Source organism: Dipodomys spectabilis, unplaced genomic scaffold (genome assembly GCF_019054845.1).
Source record: "Dipodomys spectabilis isolate Male_0828 unplaced genomic scaffold, ASM1905484v1 ptg000126l, whole genome shotgun sequence".
Classification (NCBI taxonomy): domain Eukaryota; kingdom Metazoa; phylum Chordata; class Mammalia; order Rodentia; family Heteromyidae; genus Dipodomys; species Dipodomys spectabilis.
Window position 1 is genome coordinate 3261315 of NW_024870803.1, and position 22426 is coordinate 3283740.

Below are 22426 nucleotides of genomic sequence, written 5' to 3' on the forward strand. Positions count from 1 at the left end.
CATGAACCAAAATTAACTTCTCTTCTTTACGTGTTTATCTCAAGTGTTTGTTGTAGTAATAGAAAGCTGACTGGTGCCTAGACAGAGAGGTCACCTATTCATAATCTAAACATGTTTCTAATTTCATCTTGTATATTTCACAAAATCATTCTTAAGTGAGAAGAGTCCTTTAGCCGCTCATGCTGTCTCTCGGTATGGCCTGCACACGCTAGGATAGGAGCTCTCCCGTCCCCTGGCTGCGGCCCTGGGAACAGGCCAAGCTCTCCAAACTCATCCCCGTGTAGCACTTACTGCACCAGGAAGCAACTGCTGACCCTCAGCCCACTGGGAATATGAATTCCTGAGAGGATGGGTCGTTACTGATCACTTTCATGGGTGGCATGCTTGGCTGTTGCAGAGTGTCGTCAGAGTAGAAGAAGGAGAAATCAAGATATAAAGGGCTTGCGCATTACGATGGTGTCTATGCTGTCATACCGGGACACCACAAGTCAGATCAGAGCACCAGAACAGATTTGCTTTTTTATGTGTAGCAGAACAGACTGAATGACACAGAACGTGAGCAGAGGAGAAAGAAGAAGCTGGAAGGGGCGTTAATGAGCTGGGCTAGGATCTGCCAGGACCTTCATAGAGAACTGGTTCCAAGCCAACTAATGGGCAAAGGAACTTGCTGCAGGATTTTAAACTTGGCAGCTGGAAGGAATTGTGAAGGTCATTCGACTGTGGAGTTTTGTTTGAATTTGATACAGGAGTGTGGATGAGGTTCCTCTCCACAAGAGGGACTAAGCATGTCCCCCTTAGCTAACTCAAGTAATGAGCTCCGAGGACATGCATGTGCCGCCATGACCCGTCCAGGCGTTCTGTGCATGAGCACGTGTCGGAAGCCTCTCTGTGGTTCTATTTAGGCAGTGTGGCATAAGAAGCCTGGCCAAATGCAGGGCACACTGAACTGCATTTGATTCCTGATAGTGTTTGCTTACCATTTTATAATTCATGTCTAACTCAAAGGGATTTAACATGACAATCACTAAGAAGACAAATTTAAGTCATTTAACAGTGAAGCTTCTCCCCACTAATTATTTTTCATCTAATCAAGTATTTTTCTAAATTCCCAGGAGTCGTAATTCTTCACACACAGAATTTTGTAGAGAGCTTTGAAAGATTGCTAAGTGAAGCATGACAAATGTGGTGGTGTCCAAGTGTTTGTTGAACTCAGATTCTCTCCCACAAATGAAAAGTTATATTGATATTTTCTACTAATTTTAAAATTCTGACTTACACTGCTTACCAGGTGATGTTATTACACATGTATGTACACATCATGTGTAAAAAGATGTGCACATACCATGTATAAACGCACACGTGCACACACATATACCGTGTATATGTAATTTTTCTTTGCATTGGGACAAATGGAGAAACTAGTTACCGCATTCACCCTCCAAACCCTGTATTTTCACAAACGCACATGCTTCTCTCAACTTTAAATACCCTTGAGTCGCCGCCTTCCTTCCAATATGACTGTCTTACCTCATGCATTATTTTAGGACCCAATAGCTAAATTTGCTTTCTTTTCCTGCGGAGCCCATATTAGTTAGGTTCTACTGTGTAACAAATTACCCCACAGCTTAGTGGCTTGAAGACCACATTGCATATTGTCAGCACAGTTTTACAAGACCGGGGATTCAGGAAGGCACAGCTAGATGGTTCTTGTTCAGGGCCATAGTCAAGATGCCAGCTTGGGTCACGGACACCTTTGGGCTTGCACTGTGGTGGAGAATCTACTTTAAAGATGATTCACCTAAGAGCCTTCCACGTGTGGTGCTAGAGGCTGGCAAAAGGTCTTCCCAGAAGAGCTCACACAGACACTGGAGAAGCTTTCCTGACACAGCCCTGACGTCACATGCAGTCATTTCTGCATTCTTCCTGCTGTGCATGCAGGAGCCCATTCTATGTGGAAAGGAATGTGTATTGATGAAGATGTGTATGTAAGACTCAATTGAACAGAGACACAGATCTGGAGTGTGGGGGAAGGGAAGACAAAAACGGAGAGAGAGAGAAAGAGAGAAATGAGGGAGAGTATGGATTAAACTCAATAAATAAGAAAACTTTGATCCCATTTTTATAGATCCTATAGATCTAATTCATATAATTTTCCCAACATACTGGCTTATGCATTTGGGAAACTAACAATATTTTTCTTTGAGGAGAAGAACAGTTGGATAGGTTCCTACATTTTTAGGGATATTTTTATTGTCTTTAAGGAGTTGCCATTCTAAAAAGCAGACGATGATTCCAGTATATCTTGATCACCATCACCCTATCAATCATTCTACTCCCTCTGCCCTAAATTTTGTTTAACTAAACCTCCTTCAACTGTGCTTGCTATTCAGTGAGCCAAATGTCTTTGAATTGCATTAGCAATAAAAAGAACTCTGCACCAGTTGCTTACCCCTGTAATCCTCGATATTCGGGAGATTGAGATCCAGAGAATGTTAGTTTGAGACCAATTTAGGCAGAAGAGTCCTAGAGACTTCGTTTCCAAAATAACCAACAAAAATCCAGCCTGAAAGCATGGATCAAGTGGTAGAGTGCCTGCTGAACAAGGCAGTTGCATGGGTGAGGTCCTGGGTTCAAACCCCAATAGTCATGCTCTGAAAAAAAGGAGAAATAATTGTTTACAAATAACGCTTCAGCAATGTCCGGTGACATATTTGTCATTCTTTTTACTTATGATTGAGAGGTTTAGTTAACCTTTAATTAATTACCCTGTAATCCGGCTCATTTGGGTAAAATCATTTGTAGATCAGTGAACATTTATATAGAATTTGAGCAAAGGGGGCTGAGGAACGTGGGGAGGAGTGACAGGCCTGAAGGTGCAGTCCTGCTGGGCACTCACGCGCACGTGACTCCGTCCACGCTTCCCCCCTACTGCAGCTCTACCACCCACCACCGCCTGGCAACCCCATCCACTCCACGCCACTGACACGCCTCACGTCCTTCTACCTTCAGCGTCATGTCTCCAAGCCTCCCTCAGAGTGAAGCTCCTCTGCACCAGCCTCCCTCCTCTACAATCTGTCTCGTCTCTTTGAACTGTTATAACGATGTACGTGAGCCAGGTAGCTACGAACAGCAGAAGGCATTGCTCATCATTCTTGAGGTTGGAAATGCCACACGAGGGCCCTGCGCAGCTGGGATCTGGTGAGGACCTGCTTCTGGTTCATAGGCGGCACCTTCCTCTGTCCTCACCTGCTGGGCAGTGGGGCTCTCCCTGGAGTCTGCTTCCCTCCTGACCTAACTCCTCCCCGCCTCCACTTCCTGACCCCATTATCTGGTGACAGTGATTCAGTACGTGAACTCCAGGGTGGCCCGGGCACCCAGACCACAGCGGAACCCAGGGAGGATTCCACTGTGTAGAGCCACATGCTAGCACGGTCTCCTGCGGCCAGCTCGACCCTGACCACACTCTGCAGGCCTCCCTTCCCGCCTCCTCTCCACCCTGTCCTGCCTGCATCCGTCCCAGCAGCCCACCTGCTGTCTTTCTGTTTCAAGTGTGGTTTTCATGTCCCGTTTCTTCTGGACTTACTCGCCATGTTTCTATCCAGTGACCCAGCATCGATCTCATTGCTTAAATCTAGCTCAGACTCTCAGGAAGCCTCCTGGCTGCATGACTGCCTCCACTCTGAACTTCTGTGTCCATGGCGTTGGGTGCTCGTGTGTCCTGTCTTGTAACACTTACTCCATGTGAATTTTGTGTCTGGAAACAATATGCTACGTTTCCCAGGTACTTAGAGTCTAAACACCAGGTGTTACACATTCGCAGTGATATTCAATTGTTACTTTAGACAAAGTAGATGGTCAATAAGTAATTGAATTAAAAAACACATTGATGGGAGATGCAGAACTATAGCTATACAGTACGAGATAATTGCAAAAGTGGTGTGGTTCCTTTCTCCACTAAGATGTGCAGTGGCTGTGATTGTGTCCTGTGCTGTGCTCACTGCTGTGTTGAGAGGGTCAGGACTAAGTGAGCCAACACTGCATTGCCTTTCACTTAATATTGATGCTAAGGTAGGAGTGTGGGAGATACTTTCAGTCCAAGTGAGCCTGATCCTCATATCCGTTACCTCCGCCAGCAGAGTAGATCTTCCTGTCTATCTCTATCTCCGTTCAAGGCGAGTGGCTCGGGGCAGCAGACGCTCCGTTTGGAACAGGACTTTCCTGGGTCCAGATCCTACCGAACCTTCCTGCTTCCTTCTTACTGGGCCTTTACCTTGGAGGTTGTAGCCTTCCATGGTCCAACCCTTGGGCTTCTGAAACTTCCTGTGACTGGAGAGACTTGGAAAAAATAGCTCTAGTGAAGTAAGCCGGGCTCAGAGAAGCACAGGCTGCATGGTTTCCCTCATTTGTGGGCGCAAGAATGTGCCTGTCAATTTAGACATAACACGCTGGGTGGAATGCAAGAGGTTGTAAATGAAGTAATTGAAATATAACAGACTCTGTGAAGAGCACGAATAGTATAATTCTTTAGAAATACTACGTCAAAGCCCAACAAAAATAAGTACCAGGAAACAGGACCTTGCAAGGGGGGGGGGGGAGCAAGAGGAGAGGAGAAGGAGGAATGGGGGGGGGGGGGGCGGGAGTAGAATGCCGGCCAGAATGCACTGCATGGGTCACGAAGTGAGGAGGATGAGGGGAGGGGGGTGGAGGCGTGTGGATGTTGAAGGGATGACACAGAGAGCAAGCTGCGCAGAACACACACAATGCCTTGTTAAATGCAAAAAAGGATTCCATTTACAGCCAAAACCATAAGGAAAACGAGGGGGGGAGGTGGGTGAGATGTTGATCAGGACACATGTATTCACTTAGCTGCTTTGTTAAACCGTAATTCCTTTGCACAACTACTTCAAGATAATAAAAATATTTGAAACTATTCAAAAAATGTTTCTGGAGGGGCCACTGGATCTCTGTAGGATTTATCTCGCACTGTAGTGTACTTGGCATTTCCCACTAATCCGCTTCAAACGCATGTCATTCTTAGGCAGAACGGCAGATGTTCTGTGGATGACGAGGCAGGTCTGTGTCCCTGGGGACCTCACTGACCCTGAAGGACGAGCCACACGCGGGGGCCATCCTCCCCCGGGTCCTCCTTCCCCATGCTAGCCCCAGGGCCCGGACCACTCCTCTCTGAGTTCTCTTTTTATTTCCTCTACAGGAACGTTGCTATGCATTCTTTTCAGGCTTGCTCTATATAAGAGCAAATTTGTACAAACATTCTGGTAGTTTCTCCACAATCTTCCTTCTTGAAAGCAAGTCTTATGGACTCCGCGTTTCCCAAGGTGGCATGGAGAAGGTTTCTCACAGCCTAACGGTGAGGAAAGGTGGTCCGTGCAGCATCTGCAGGAATTATGCACCATGGAGGTGGTACGCCCGTGCACGGGTGCCTCTTGAGGAGATGAGGAGCCTTGGTGGTTTTATCTCCTTCAAAGGGAAGTTGTTCGGAGGGAACAGGTTAAAAATTCAGAGCAATCAACGTGAATTAACTAAGTCCCTGGAAACAAAAGTGAAGGCCTTTGTTAGGTCAAAAGAGGGAACAGCACACAAGCGTGTGGACGTATTTAGTTTGCTTACCTGGGAATGCTTTCTCTTCTTTATTTTATAGGAGATATTGCTTCAAAGTAAATAAATAGCAAACCAGAGTTTGGAAATCCACCTAGGTGTTAAGAAGCTATCTTCTGAGCGGGGTTGGGAGAGAAAACCTGAGAGAAAATTAAGGAGGGGGCTGCACCGTTCCAAAAGAAACGTACTCATTACCTGACTTATATAACCTTCACCCCTCTGTGCATCACCTTTGCAATAAAAATGATAAAAAATGTTCTTGTATGATATTAATATTTAGTATTAATTTTTGAGGGGAAGGGCCTTTGAAAAACTCTTACATGAAACAAACATGCTTATTTTGTTGTTTTTTGGGTCCAGTCATGGGGCCTGGGCACTGTCCCTCAGCTCTTCAGCTCAAGGCTAGTGCTCTACCACTTGAGCCACAGCACCACTTCTGGCTTTTTCTGCTTATGTGATGCTGAGGAATTGAACCCAGGGCCTCAGGCATGCAAGGCAAGTACTCTACCACCGAGCCACCTTCCCAGCCCCGAACATGTTTATTTTGTATTTACTAATCTTTACCAAGCAATAGACTTAACTAAATTGCTTCCAATAACTTTTTTAACTACTGAAATTGCTTTGAGACTGATCTTAAATTAAACTAATATATTCGATTTGTCTCCCTTTTTTTTTGAAATAGCCTCATGGTTCATTTGCCAGCAGAATTCCAGGGCTTTAGAAGAGATTTGTTTTCCTGTAAAGTGTTTTAAGTGAGTCTAAAATTCTTAGGAGTTGTATATACTGATTTATTAATAATCCCTTAAATCATAATTTTAGAAGTAGAATATGTGCCTGGGGTAGATAAAATATTAAAATAGAAAAATCCTTCTCAGCTGATTTCTTATTTCTGAATTGTATTTTCGATCTGGTAATGAAATGTAAGTAACTGCCGAATATACACCTATTTGGTGGCAGTTGTGATTTTCCTTTGGACTTCAAGGAAGTTCAGTTTTATATGTCATTGAAATTAAATCCAAGCGATGCTGATTTTAAACCTTAAAGCGCTAGTCCTAGGGGAAAATAAGAATATAGTGTCAACACAGTAGCTGCTTTCAAGAAGATGACAATTGATCAGCAGAGGAAAACACATCCAATGCTATGAGACAGTAATGGGTCAATGGAAATGGAGACGGTGGGCGGAACTTTAGTTGTTCATGGAGAATTGTGAATCAGGGAAGACTTGAAGAAAGAAATTATATTTGCCCTGAGGTGTAAGCAACGGATCGCTACATGCATTGATACTGACCTCTATGGTTTGTAGAGTCCCTGCAGTGTTGACAGGGCAGCCTTGGTGGAGGTGAGCTCACGTCTTGGCATCCGGGTCTCCTTCCAGAAGTCATTGCAAAGCACGTGCTGCCTATCCACCCCACAGGTCCCACAAGAAACCTCTCCCCTGTCTGTGCAGGAGCCCCGTGCTGGTCTTCCCGTGCAACCACCACCACGTCATCTGCTTGGACTGCTTCCACCTGTACTGTGTGACGAGACTCAATGACCGGCAGTTTGTCCACGACGCCCAGCTCGGCTACACGCTGCCCTGCGTGGGTAAGTCTGGCGCTTCTCTCTTCTCCATTGCTAATCGCGAATAGAAGAAGAACTGCCGAGGGAAAACAAGCCCTAGCTGGGGCGGTGCACATGTTTTTGGCCCTTGCTGAGTAAAAAACATTAATAGTTGGGTCACAAGGGATATAAAAACCCAGGAACTGCTGGGAGCTAGAAAATGCACAGCTTGCACGAAGGCAGTGAGAATATATTTGAAATATTATCCCGCCAGGTGCGGAGTGTCTGCGAGTTCACCTGCGATAGCACATTCTAGATGCTTTAATCCATTTCATCTTTAAACATGTTGAGCACGAATCCAGCATTGGTGAAAGAATATGCATGACAAAGAAAGTAAAAAATGAGCTAAAGATGAGTTGCCTAGCATTTAAGATATTGTTTTACCATTTAACAAACCTCTCCATATTTGCACTATACTATTATTACATCTGTAATTTTAATTGAGGTGAGATGTATATAATATATACTTAAGGGGGCTGGGATGTAGCTCAGTGGCAGAATACTTGCCTACCAAGGGCACGTCCTGGGTTCAATCCCCAGCACCAGAAAAGAAAAGACAAAAAACCACTTCTCTCTGGTCTAAAACTGTGTCTTCAGAAGAACATGAAGTGATCACCTGACTGTACCTTTGCCCCCAGCCCTGGCTACCACTAAGATGAGTTTTGCCTCTTTTGCATATTTTCTAAAACAAGACTCATACAATGTGAAATTTTGTTAGCCTTATTTCGCTTAGCTTGTATTTTAGGTCATCCACGTAGTGGCACGTGTTAGTTTTACTCATTTATGGCTGAATAGTACTCCGTTGCATGGCAATACCATGACGTTTACACATTGATCTATTGATGGACATTTGGTGGAAATTTGTGTTGTTTTGAACAATTTTCTGTTGTTTTGAACAGTGCTATTATACATATATGAGTTTATGTGTAGGTGTATGTTTGCCTTTCTCTGAGGTATATATCTAGAAGCAGAATTCTGTCTCTAAACATTTGGGGAACTGTCCACCTTTTTCCACAGCTCTCACGCAATTGGTATCTTTAGAACCTTACATGTTCATGGGTTCAACTTCTTTGTATTAATAGTGAATGAGGCAGGATATTAATGTATTTATACATTTATACATATAATGTATTTATGGTATTTTATACTGTATACTTGGTACTAGATTGCTTTTTATTTGTATTTATATTTTTTTTCAGTTGTGGGGCTTGAACTCTGGGCTTGAGTGCTGTCCCTCAGCTCTTCAGCTCAAGGCCAGCACTCTACCACTTGAGCCACAGCACCACTTCCAGTTTTCTAATGGTTTATTGGAGATAGTCTCACAGACTTTCCTGCCTGGGCTGGCTTTGAACTGTGATCCTCAGATCTCAGCCTCCTGAGTAGCTAGGATGGCAGGGGTGAGCCTCTGGCACCTGGCACTAGATCGGTTTTTGTGTGTGAATGTTGCTTCTCATCACTGGTTACTTGCACTGGAAATTTGCTTTTATTTTTATGAATGTCTTCTGTTGTTGAGAACCTGCTTTCCCAGCATTTCTTCCCCTCAGTGTTTAACAACAAGAAAAAGCATAAAGCCACAAATTCTTCATCTCACTATTCATAAAGGATGTATCCAATAGCCAGGAGGGGAGACGTGTTAGAAACAGCTGTGTGGGAACTATCTGCACTGTATAACCATTCAATTCTTGCTTCTTTGTCTCTCAACCTCTTAACGTGCATCTCTAAAAGTACTTACTCACAAAAAAATATTGCTCTCTTTGTCACAGTATTGATTATCATAGACTATTTTAGCCTTTGGAAAATTTACACTGACAGCAATTATAAATGCTTCCCCATTTCTGTGAAGGGAGAAGGCCGGGCGCTGGTGGCTCACACCTGTAATCCTAGCTACTGAGAAGGCTGAGGTCTGAGGATCCCAGTTCAAAGCCAACCCAGGCAGGAAAGTCCATGAGACTCTAATCTCCAAATTAATCAGCAAAAACATGGAAGTGGAGGTGTGGCTCACTTGGTAGAGTGCCAGCCTTGAGTGCAAAAGCTAATCAAGAGTGTAGAGCCCTAAGTTCAAACCCTAAGACTGGCACAAAAGAGAAAAGACAAGAAGAGGAAAGGAAAGAAGAGAGAGACTGAGCCTTTGTGTTGTATGAAACCAAACAGTATTGTCTTTAATATTTGCTCAAGAGAGAATTATTATTATTGTTGTTGTTATTGTTGCTTCAGGGCCTGGTCACCATCCCTTTGTTTTTCACTCAATACGGTATTTTGGATTACATAGCTCCTACAAAAAATGTCAAGTAAGCTTTATTTATAGAACCAAAAGCCATTGATCCTCTTAAGGACGAAGGCTCTGTCTGCCCACCTGCGATGGATGATTCTAGTACTAGAGAGAGAGCCCAAATCCTTTCCTTGACCTTTCTCAATGTAGGGGCTTGAATGAAGATCTGAATGGGGCAGACTCGTGGGTAAATATGTTCTTGGGATTTGCGTGGGTGTTTTACTCCCAGTTTAGCATAGGCTCAAGGACTTCGATGTTGGGACATGAAAACCAGTCATCCAGTGAGGGCAGCATGTGACCCCTGGACGGAAAACAGAGCGCAGCGCCAAAACAGAGCGTAGCGCCCGGGCACCTCACACACGGAGCTGCGCGGGGGCCACCCTCCCTGCCTGTGGGCAGGACACCGTGCTGTTCCCGCCCCTCTCCAGCCTGTGCCAGTCCATACGCAGCAGCCAGTATTCAGCATCTCCACAGGTTGGGCTGCTGTAATTATCTCTGCACACCAACCTTATAAGAACATCAATTTTTAAAAAGCACTATGGCTCTTAACTACATACCAAAAAATAGAGGCCACAAGAACCAACCAACTCGTTTTGTAAGTGACGCCAGTCTCACAGAAGTTAGAGCGCCATCCATACTCACGCTGCTAAGTGACCCACAGCCCACAAGGCTTGTTGACAGTATCTGCACACATCCATTTCTATGCTGGCATCCAGCACTTCTCATCCGCTACTACCAAAACATGGTGTAACAAGTCCTTTCACTCCTGCAATCGGCTTTCAATTCCTTCATGGAGACACTCTCCGAGCTCAGGTATCATCGTTTATGCTCTTCAAGGTATTCGTGGCCGTCCGTGAGCCAGTCTCCTCATTAACAAAATGGTTGTGATGAGTAATTAAAACTGATTTAAAATTATTTCCAAGTATAAACCCTGTTCTCCTAGTGTGAGCTCCTCGCTAAACCCCACATTTTATTATGCTTTCTAAATATGGGATGCTGAATTGTATTGCCCCAAGAGTCAAAAATGAATAATGACTATTGCTGTCACTGAGCGCAGAGAAGGTGCATTCTTTGTGCTTGCATGTACAAATCCATTGAGTCCCCCCAAGACACTGTTGGAAAAGATATTATTCTCCCCATTATACGAGCACACCATGGTTAATTAACTTGCACCTGATAACACAGCTAGTAAGGAACAGAGCTGGTATTCAAAGCCGGCCAGATGCAGCTCTGCAGCTGTGTTCTCAATCACTGTGGCAGACAAGCCTGCAAAGAGCAAAGTGTGATACCTTAGAAAGTTCTAAAGCCAAGAGGGCCAAAGGACAGATATCTCTACCTTCCAGCTCACTTCCATATTTAAACCAATTGTATACTTTTAGAGTAGAAATTTTTATTCCCATTTTACCGAGGAAGGAATAAGAATTAGTATGATAAAGTAACCAGGGTCTCAGAGTTAGGAAGAGCAAAGCTGACAGCTTAGTTTTATGCAAATCCTGGGGTTAAACTCAGGGCCAGGGTGCTGTCCGTGAGCTTTGTTTTTGTTCAAAGCTACCACTCTACCATTTGAACCACAGCTTCATTCCTGACTTTTTGGTGGTTAATTGGAGATAAGAATCTCATTCACCTGTTTGCCCAGGCTGGCTCCGAACCACAATCCTCTGATCTCAGTCTCTTAAGTAGCTAGGATTACAGGCATGAGTCACTGATGATGCCTGTGACTCAAGGCTGGGGTTTAACCTGGCTATGGCTGGCACTGATATCCAGCTCCTCCCACCAACTCTTAGCTCTAGATACACATTAGGCCACACAGAAGCTTTAAGGATTCCTGTGCCCAGGCCAATTAAATGACAGCCTCTCCAGGTGGGTGTGTGTTGGCTGAAGTTCCCAGGTTTAAAAGCTTGAGAAGGGCTGCAGGGGTGAGAATCCTACAGGCACAAGGACTTTTCAAGGGGACCATAGCATTCCTCAGTACAAAATTACCCCCATCTGTCTAGCTCCGTTTATCAGGGAATGGTTTGATTTGCTGGCCAGCACAGGTCTTTCAGAAAATGTTGCTGGAGTTAAAAATAGGATTGGCAACCACAGCAAATGTGTCTGAAAACAACCCGCTTCCAGAAGCTCAAACAAGGCCTTATAGAAAGATAGAGGCTTTGAGAAAAAACTCCATCATCATTTGGAAATCATTTTCTCTACTTGCTATTCTTACCACTTCTTGTTGGGAATTATTTTGAAATGATGAAGGACCCTCTCTAGGTGTGAACAGTGCTAACTCTGCAGAGCTTCATGAATTTAGGTTGATTTGTTGTAGAATGCTGCTCTGGAATTCATATCATGATGACTGCCACATGCATTGGCGTGCAGCTCACTCCCCATGCTGACAGCAGATTTCCTGTGTTCCTGGGGCTGCCGGGGAGGGACTCCATCTCTCCTGAGACACGGCTTCATATTGCCTCACTACTGACTTTTTAGATTTTGTTGTTATTTTCTTATGGCTTTTTAAAAAAATTTTTCAAGTCCCCATTTCACAAAATTCTAGTAAATTAGAGAAAATACCTGACATAAATACCATTGGGTAAAACGGTGTGTTTTGCTCACAGTTCCAGAGATTTCAGTTCTTCGTGGCAGGAAGATGCACTAAGGTCAAGCAGCTAAGCTCATGATGGCCAGGAAGCCGAGAGAAGGAATGGTTCAACTAGCGAGCTTCTTTGTTATTTTTCTTTTACTTCACCCAGGACCCACCCCATGTATGGGGGGTGCTGTCTGTTAGAGACTTTAGAGGTTGCCAAGTAAGAACCACACCACGCACGTGGTATTCAGTAAGGGGTAGGTTTATCCATCGTTCCGGCTGGCATCAGACCACGTTGGCACTCCATGCAGCTGGGAAAGATGTGGGAAAGCAAGCATCTGGGCCTGGGCTAGGCCTTATCTAGGGTAGGAGCGGGGAAAGGTGTGGCCACATCAAATCCAGAAGTGACCTCAGCAGATGCAGATGTGACCTCTTCCAGGTGTGCCAGTTGCCTAGGTAAGGCAGGTACTGGGTGGAGACTTTGCTGGGAGGAGGGTGGAGTCTGCTAGCCATCCAGGAGCAGACCTTACACTCTCTACATTCAGAGTGGATTTTCTCCTTAATTAATCCTCTCTGGAAACACCGTGTGGACACATCCAGAAGTCTGATTTCTCATTCGGTCTTCAATTGAGTTGACAAAATAAACCATCGCCTCAGTTTCCATCTAATTTAGATATGATTTCCTCTCCACTGAGGATAGCCACTCAACAGCTACAGTATACCAGAGTCCTTAGTGTCTTTCACTGGTATAGCACAAGACACATAGCTCCTCTCCTTGTGAGATGAGATACATTTCTAATACCAAAAGAGTTCAGACAGATAGAAACAGAATGTATAATATGAGTGAATAACTGAGGGGAGTTTTTCTTTGCTTTTGATCATTGCTTCTCCAGATACATACACTGAAACAAGTCAGTGTAATTCCTGAAACAACACTGCAGAAGATGGAAAATGCATTCAAAGATTACTCTTCAAAGAAGATGTAGAAATGGTTAAGAAAAGTTCAACAAAAGTCATTGTTAATGTGGCTACATAATCAAAACAAAAAGAATATGAAATTGTATGCTTCCAAACAGCAAATAAGCAATCCATATTAGAAGCATTAAAATATTAACAAACTTCCAGGAAGCCTGTGCACAGCCCCAGGCCCCGTGTGTCTGCCTCCCTTTCTGAAATGTGTGGCCTGTTGTCTCTGAATGTAGTCCACAGTCCACACAGCACTACTGTTTCCTGAGTCCTGTTTGTAATCATCTCTGTGAAAAGACCAGGACTGAAACTCCCCATGAACTTGACATCCAAACCCAGTGTTTTCCTCCAAAGTTAATTGAAATTAAATGAAACTTTCTGATTTTCTGAGATTAATGCTAAACTCCTTTCTGTCTTATTTGGGGAGGATGGTTTAAACATTGTGGTAGCTTTCCTTTAGTTTGGATGTATGTGTCTGTGTGAAGAAACAGAATATAGGCTAGTAGTCTACATTCTCTAACCTAAAACATCAGTGTGAGACACACACACTTATACACATATACACACATACATATTGTTGTTGTTGTAAAGGTGATGTACAGGGGCGTTACAGTTACATAAGTCAAGTAATGAGTATGTTTCTTTTTGAACAATGTTAACCCTCCCTCACTCCCAGGATTTCCTTCCTGTCCACAAGCTGTATAGTTCATTTTCAGCCGTGTCTAGTGAGTACCACCGCTGCAGTTGTTCACCCTTGTCCTTCCCCTTCTGTGCCCCCTTACCCTCCCAAAGACAGACAAACAGCACAAAAAGTGAAAACAGTAAAACCCACCTCTTAGTTCCATTGGATTTCAAACAAGTTGACACTCCCACCAACAGTGGAGTAGCATTCCCTTTTGACCACATCCCCTCCAGCATCTGTTTTTGTTTTCTTGATAATGGCCTTTCTAACTGGGGTGAGATGGAATCTCAGTGTAGTTTTGGTTTGCATTTCTTTTCTGGCCAGAGGTGCTGAACATCTCCTCATGTGTCTATTGGCCAGTCTTATTTCTTATTCTGAAAAGTCTCTCTTCAGGTTCTTGAGCTCCTTTGTTAATTGGGTTGTTTCTTTGAGGGTTTGTTTGGGAGGGTGTAATAGTTTAGCTGGCAAAGCTCTCTCACATTTGGTGGGCTTTCCGGGATTCTTTTTCCTACTTGTGCCCTGGTCCCGTGTGGGTGGCTGGGAGGCCTCGGCTACACAGTTACTCAGGATCCAGATTGCTACTTAGGCTACGTGGGGCCTCAAAGTCTGCTGAGTCCTCTCAGGGGGCCTGTGGGCACAGGAGCAAAGTAAGCTGCGCATCACAAAAGCACAGGTGCCAAGCCAAGAAATGGCCTTTGCCTATGCTCCTTATCCGAGACCAGTCCCATGACCACCCCGCAACCACTTGGTGTTTGCACTGAGGGAAGGGGAGGGATGAGGAGAAGAGAAGAGGGGAGAGGCGGGGAGGGGAGAGAGGTGGAGGAGAGCAGAGGGGTAGAGGGGAAGGGAGAGGAGTCTGGCCATGCACCCAGGAGGCAGAGCAAACGGGGCTGTAACACAGAGCAGCTCCCAGGCCGGTGGAAAGGATGGTGAAATGTACAATGTATCCAAAGCTTTCAGCTCCCCTCTCCCTGCCTCAACAGGAGCGACACTCCATCAAGTGGCTTCATTATAAAGAGTGACTGGTTCGTGGACAAGGACCAGAGAAAGAGCTGTAGGACAGAATTGATGGTGTTCCTGGACTCGTTCCTGCCAGCTCAACAAGGCCTGTCTGCCCGCCATCCGCTGAGCCTTGGAATTGCCGCCTTTATAGTAGTCCTGACTCAAAGTCACCAAAGCAATTTTCTGTTTGTTTGAGGCATGCGTGTGTCTTTAGTGAGTTACGAAGGAAGGGATTCTCTGCTCTGTGGGCAACAGTCTGATTCTCTTTGCTTAAATTCAACGCTCCACGTTCGTTGTCTTTTCTGATTCTCTCATTTCTTAAATGGTTTAAAAAATAAAAACTTTAAGTCATTCCACCTTTGTTTCACAAGGTCAAAAGTGAACTATTTTTCAAACATCCATTCATTATGTACCCAAAGAGATCTGGAGATGCCTGTAAGTGAGTGCTTAAGCTGGCTACGAGAGTCATTCGGAGTGGCAGTCTCTAGGCTCTCGTCCGTCCATTAACGTGTGTGTTCACCTCCCTTTCTCTGCCTTGTAGCAGTCAGCACAATCTCTGGACCCATGCATTGTGCACTATTAGTGTAGAAGGCGCTCTCCGGGGGCTGGAGGGATTATAGCAGTCATCAGTGAATACTAATTGACCTTTAAGTATATCATTTTAAGTGGGTTGATGCAGTCTGGAATTTATGGAGAGCCACAGCCAGTGCACACAGCGGTGCCTCAGATGCCCGTGTGTGGCTCCAGACAGTTATAAGGACCATCTGTGACGCCACTCAGCTAGGAGAGGGAAGGCGCTGGCTGCCCGGCGGCCTCCGAGAGGCCTCCCCAGGCTCAGCCTCCTCCTTCCTGCCTTCATAAACCCGCCTCCCTGCCCTTTCTCTGGTGTCACCCCTAGGAGTATGTCTCTGAAGCAGCAGGCATCGCTCGCTTTGCTCTTTCAAGCTGATACTGGAAAGATTTTGACCAATTCTCTTCACCTGGCCATCAGACTGAAGACGTGTGTGTGAGCTACCAGTATTCAAGGGGTTTGTTCTGGGTGGTTTTTTTTTTTTTTGCATCTATTTTATCCTTATGCAGGATAATGGCTCTGCTGTGCATGCTTATCTTCCTCATTGCAGTTGTTACCAGGTGTGAAAATACTTTATGATCTTTTTCATCAGTTATATTTTGAGTATACAATCGAGGTGTACAAGCAAACTGTAACTGGGACCTTCAATAGTTGCCTGGCTTATGAGAACACGTTATTGCATTTAGATGAGAATTAGGGTCTTGTGATTATGAAGCTTAGGAAGCCCCGCTCACTGCCTGTGTCAGACAGGTGGACGGGTGAGCACTCCCTGAACTGGGGCTGATGTAGTCCAGGCAGACATGCCACGCTCCGTGGTGTGTGCTGTGTGCTGTTACAGCCACACTGTGCAGCCTCCCGTTCTCCTCCTCCCCTCCACACCCCCCCCCTCCTCCCTCTTCTGCTGACTCAGGGAATGGAGTGTGTGCCACACTCTAATGGCTACTTACAACTTTATTTATCCTGGAAGAAAACAAGGCTGTTTGTAGCCTCTAGGTAAAAAACAGTCAAGTTTGTCTCCATCAGAAACGGCCGTCGACCTTTACTACACACTTCCTGATTCCTACCGATGTTTATTTGTTTAAAGGTTTGGGTTATATTGTGTTCCTGCCTCATACCTTCACTATCGTCATCCTCATCCCAACAGCTTGCTGCTGTTGTGCTCAGAACTGTTACTTGGTCCATTTGTGCTTTACATTCTCCCTCTCTCTCTCTCTCTCACACACACACACACATTCAGAACTGTGATAAAACTTTATTCTTCTTCACTGTGTGATGTCTTGTGTTAATGAGATTTCATGCACAGAACTTCGTATGAGCTGCTGACCTCCAACTATCTTTGAGATAATTAATAGTGTGCTTAGAGGGGTTGATTTACATATTCATGAGAGTTTAGACCACTTGGTTCTTAAGGAGGACAGTCAAAAGCTTAATGTTTTGAATGCATACCAAGTTAGCAAGAGGAGTGGTTTAATAGTCTCATGTCAATACGGAAGTGAAGATATAACACCGAAACCAAGCCAGTATTTATTTCCAGTGAAGTCTGAATGCCTTCCAAGTTATCTTGTATGTTCTATTTAAGAATTTAGAAAATTTAATTTCTATCTTTTCTGTATTTGCAATCTTGATAAGAAATGATTTGTGTTGGAATTACATATTGACAAAGGAAAACACAATGTAGCAGGAAATGAAGTAGTAGAAGCGGAAGGACAAATTTCAGGGCTAGCCATCGTGTTGTTCGATGTCCCTCTTGCTGCCCTGTTTTCTCTCTTCTTCCTCTTACACAGCTAGTCACGCTCTTTCTAGGTGAGCACTCTACCACTGGGCACGCTCCAGCCCCAGTCAACAGCTTGCGTGCACATGGCCGCGCTCTTGTAATAGGTCCCCCAAATAGTTTGCTTGTACTGTTAGAAAAAAATACCACATGGGATAGAGATTTATTTTCCTACCACTCTTCAAGGCAAGGGTCAAAGATCAAGGTGTCAGCAGGGCTGGTTCCCCTGACACCTCTCTCTATGACTTCAACAAGGCCACCTTCTCCCTGGAACTTAAGTGTCAGTGTCCTGATCTCTTCTTATAAGGACACCCAAAGAACCTCAGTTCATCTTCATTACCTCTTTAAACATCCTGACTCCAAGGATGGTCACATTCTAAAGTACTGGAGCTAAGAGTTCTACATAGAAATGGAGAGGCACATAATTCATCCCCTAATAGCCACTTTCTAGATTCTGAAATCATTTTCAAACACTCAGTATCCTAACTGTAGGGAGGATTAACTGAACCTAACCTGGTATAGAAGTTCAGCTGCACAAGAGGAGCCGCCTCTCATTCCCTGAGATAGGCCTGCTCTCCATCCTTCCCCATACTCAGTATGGGTCAGCACGCTGTACCTCAGGAGAACAGGAGCCTTCTCAAGACTCTCCTTTGGGAATGTACAGATTCAGTCATCTTGTGTGCTGTGGAGCGAGTTGCCATGGTATTTGCAGTCATGTTGTAGTCCTTGGTTCTCCAAGACTGGTCATTGCAGACCCATCTTCCGTAACCAATCTAGAACCAAACCTCTCACGACTCACTCGTGTGCAGTTCATTCTTGCCCAGAGTGGGAATTTCGGACGGGAAGCTGGTAATACTCTCAGCCAGTGTTTGCTTCTGGCTCAGTCCTTGCCCTGGGCATTGTCACAACTTCATGGTCCAGCTTGATCTCCACACCACATCCAGAGTCCAGATAGCAGAGAGGAGAGTACAAACAGGACCCAGCCCCTAACAGCCACCTCTTCATTCCTTAAGCTAGGGCACAGGCCTATGAACAAAGGATCCTTGGTAATGTGTTCTCAATAAAGGCCAAGGAAATAGGGAGAAGATTAGGTTGACACATGGCAATCTGATGGAAAGATGCTGCATAGGGGTTGTGGAAGTCCAGCCTCTTTATGAAGAGCTTGGTCCACATCTGTGAATTAAGTCTATAGTTGAGCACTGACTATAGTTAGAAGGTGCTGATTTTATTCCTAAGCCTGCTCCACTAGATGAGCCAGTTTCCTCTATTTAAAATGAGAGTGATTCTGAACTCAAAGATAATTAAATTACACTGTCTGTAAAAACAACAACAAAAACACATGACTGGCACTGGTCCTATAACCTCGTTGGTATGACAGCTTTCCCCGTTGCCACCAATTGTACACACCAGTTTCAGAATGGATTCTAGAAACTTCTGAGGCAAGTGGGAAAGGAAAGCTGAAGCTACAGATTCAGTTTGATTGAAGTGTTTATGGTTAAAAATTAAAAGTCTAGCTTTCTTCTTGATTTTGTCTATATCAATATACCGATAAGTATGGAAAGAGTTATTTCTGTGAATCTGGCAATGACATTATTGGAAATTTAAAATTTTACAGATGTTAAATTGTAAAAAACAAATACTGTGAAGGATATTAATAGAAATTCTTATGAACGCTGATAACATTAAATTTGTGCTTTGAGCTGGTTTTCCCAGGAAATCACGTGCATCGGCATCTCCAGTCAGGAGTTCACTGTTTACTGCTTCTCTTTCCTAGGCCAGTGCTTGTAAACTATATGCGTTTATTATTGAATAAATATGTGGTCTGAAATTTGAATTGTTGTGTTCTAAGGGAACTGAGAGATGCCTTTATAAATGTAGATTACAGGTTATGATCACCAAACATAGCAGAAGAAGGAAATGTTACAACTCTTGTCTATCATAATTGCAAAATAACAAAGACTACATTTGATTTTTGTTTTTGTGTTGCAGAGAATCAAACCTAGAGCCTTGTTCATACTAGGCAAAAATGCTGTGCCGCTGAGCAAAACCTATAGCCCAAAGACCAGGTTTTATTGTTATCTGTACTTGACATAAAGGGGAAGCTTGAGTTTGGTTTGGTTGAATGGTTGGTTGGTTGACTGGTTTTTGTAGTACTGATCATCAAAGCAAGGCTTCATGCTTGCTAGACCAGCATTGTACACTGAGCTACATCTTAAGTCCTAGTTTTCTTGTTGTTATCATTTAGAGATAGGATCTCACTATATAGCTCAGGTTGGCCTAAAGCTCATGATCTTCCTGCCTCAACCTCCTAAGTTCCGGGATTACAGATGTAAACTACCATGGCCAACTGAAACTTGAGTCTGCTACTATTAAAATACTATGCTGGGAAGTGGTGCTGTAGCTCAAGTGGTAGAACACTCGCCTTGAGCTGAAGAGCTGAGGGACAGTGCTCAGGCCCAGAATTCAAGGCCCATGCCGACAGAAAAAAAAAAAAAACTACGCTGGAGAGTTCAATAGAAAGCACTATAATAGTAGTACCTTGAAATACAAGAATTTGGGGCACTCTACTCTCTAAAATAACTCAAGATTAATTTTTCTATTGGATTACTTCATTCCTATTTGAATTCCAGCATGCTGATTTAAGTTAGACTGTTTGCTTTCTGCTCATCGGTGAGATCAGTGATGTTTTCTTTTTCATATATAAGTAGGCAAGTAGTAAAAGGCTGGTTTCAGAGGGGCTAAGCGCTCCTGTGGGATGAAACTCCACTATACCATCAGATTCTATTTACCTAACACATGCTTTAGCAGATACTATTTCTGGAACTGGCTATGTGGCAGGCTCTGTTGGGCTTCTGTAGCTGTCATCAGATCAACAGAAGGAGAAGCTACCTATAAAGTGTGCTCAAGTGTGCATTCATGCTAAGTATAGCAAGCTGGGTATAAATCAACAGCAGTCTAATTTAAACTTTATTTTCTAAAGCAAACCTCTAGGCTGCAATTGTGCCATTCTTCCCTCTGATCTAAAAATAAAAATAAATCAAGGTATAAAAACAGCTGTAAAGCTGATAATGAGATTTTCAACCAGCTAAGAGAGGATCTGAATGCTGTGAAAAATCTGCAACTCGGTTATTCTGTTCCTCCCTCCACCTATCACATAGGAAACCCCAGGATGGGGAAGGGAGCCTCACCTTACAGTGTGATTTGAACAAGAGGACTGGCACAGGTGAGCTCTGAGCTCTGTGCTTCCATGCTTCCCAGAGGACGGGCTGTGCTCCTGGGAATGTAAGGAAGACAGAAAAGGGCAGAAGCTTTCTGTGGATAATAACAGTATAACAGTGAGTGGGGATCCACTGCTTGCCAGTGAGTCTGAAATAAGACTGAAGCAAATAATAAGCATTTGAGAAAATTACTCAATTACATATGTACCCACTCACAGGCATTGTGGTCTTCAGGAGAAAGAATAGCGTGCATTTTATGAAATTGCTTATAATTGTGCATTGTATACATGTGAAGGAACTCGGGGTGATTGTAGAGGAACATTTATCAGAGTTTAGCAATGGAGTCCTTTGTGGTGGTGGTTGTTTTTAAGGACTTTGAGTCTAAGAGAAAACACTTTCAGTGCTTTCCTCATGCCAGTTGAGTCTGTGTCCAAGAATACTTGAGATACGATTCCAGAAAAGACAATGGAGCTGTTTTGATGCCTAGGGATTTAATGCTGAGTCCCTCGAACCAGAGGCAGTAGGTATTAAGAACACGTTTTCCATTGGTGACTTCTAAGTTGTACAGGTTAGTGATTTACAGTGCAGAAAGCTCTCCATCACTGAGAAAATGCAATTGTTGCTGAATTCTTAAAACTCAAACAGTTTTAAATATCTCTCTGCCATGTCAGAAGTGGACATTATTCTTTACATTAAAAAATACACTGTGGTCACGCTCCTGGGAATTATGCTCAGCGCTGGCACATCTACTCCCTGCAGCTCAGCGAGGGCACGGGCATTCAACTAGGATCCCGCGGTTCGTTCAGGGCATCCCGAGAGCAGGGCCATGTCATCTTCACAGAAAGCAGCTTCTGCCTCACTCCAGGCTCTGCGTGAGTGGAAGGACGACCGGCTCACAGACGGGTGAGCTGCTTCCCTCATGGAGCTTGCGTTCGATGAGGGTTCCAGGCACTGATCAACACTGAGCGCTCTGTGACTCGTGGTGCAGGAAAGAGATAGAAGTGGAGGCATGGAAAAGACCAAAAGGAACATCCTCAGAGGAAACCTTGGGACAGGAGGGAGCAAAGCAAATTCGAGGGACAGAAAGAGCCCCGAGTGGCTTTAGCAGACTGAGGAGATGCAGGAAAGGGCCTATGTGTGGGTGCTCGGCTTCCAGCTTTTCTCCAACCCCACTGCAGAAGTCATACTTCTAAGCCTAACATGGTAAAGGAGGAGGCAGATCCCAATTCGCACTGCATCCTGGAGAAGACTCGTGATTGTCCAGGGGCTGCAGCCCGGGTGATGCCAGCCGGCTCTGGAGAGAACAAGGCTGATGCTGTTGTGTCTGGGACAAATGGACTCAAGCCGGTGCAATTGCTCAGTGTGACCTACAGGACTCTGCCGGGTCATGTGGGGAAGGAAAAGGGCCAGAGAGATGTCAAAGATAATGAGAGCACATGGCTTCTAACTTCCGCCGAGGTTCGATGGGCATTGCCACAACACACTTGTGCAAAACCAAGACCCGTTTCAGTACCTTTAACAGTTGCCACTAAGACATATTTGTGGCGAATGGTGTTTTATCTGGTGGCTCTGCGGTGATCTTTATAGACTGTAACTTGAAAATGCTCGTGGATGATGTCGTGGAGTCCCTAACGGGACCAAGAAGATGGATTTTCCCTGTGCTTCGTGTGCACTCTTCACCTGGGAAGAGCAGGGAGGGAGAGGGCTGGTGCAGTGTGAGTCCACAAGCACCTCACCGCCCTGGCTTTCACGCCGCACCTCTGAGCTCAGCGTTAGGACAGAGCACATAACCCACGCCCAAATGTTCCGCCTCCATCACTCAGGACATTACCCCTCATGCAGTGTCTCCACTGTGGCAAGTCAAATGGGAGGAATTCCTCCGTGCCTCAGACTTAGCTGGAGTTAAAAGAAGAGGGGAAAGATGGCTACTTAAACCAGCATGGTCCTCAAGGTACCCCCCACACCTAGAGGTGGCACTGAGGCTCCTTGTCTCCAGGCACCTGCCTCACCTAGCTGCCTGTTGCTTCTTCTAGGCTGTTCTGTAGAGCAGTTTCCTTTACTGTTGAAGCCTGGGGGTAGACCATGCCAGCCCTTGGCTCCTCCGCGGAGTTAAATGATCCATTTGACTCAGTGAAACCCTCCTGGTTTGCACAACAGCTCCCTCTG

General features: G+C 44.7%; 1 protein-coding gene across 1 annotated transcript in view; it reads left to right on the forward strand.

Annotated features, from left to right (window-relative positions):
• Prkn (parkin RBR E3 ubiquitin protein ligase) overlaps positions 1-22426 on the forward strand; it is a 992623-nt gene that overhangs the window by 684094 nt on the left and 286103 nt on the right. Inside the window, exon 7 of the mRNA XM_042689760.1 lies at positions 7064-7200. Coding sequence (XP_042545694.1) covers positions 7064-7200 — 137 coding nt within the window. The remainder of the gene's footprint in view (positions 1-7063; positions 7201-22426) is intronic.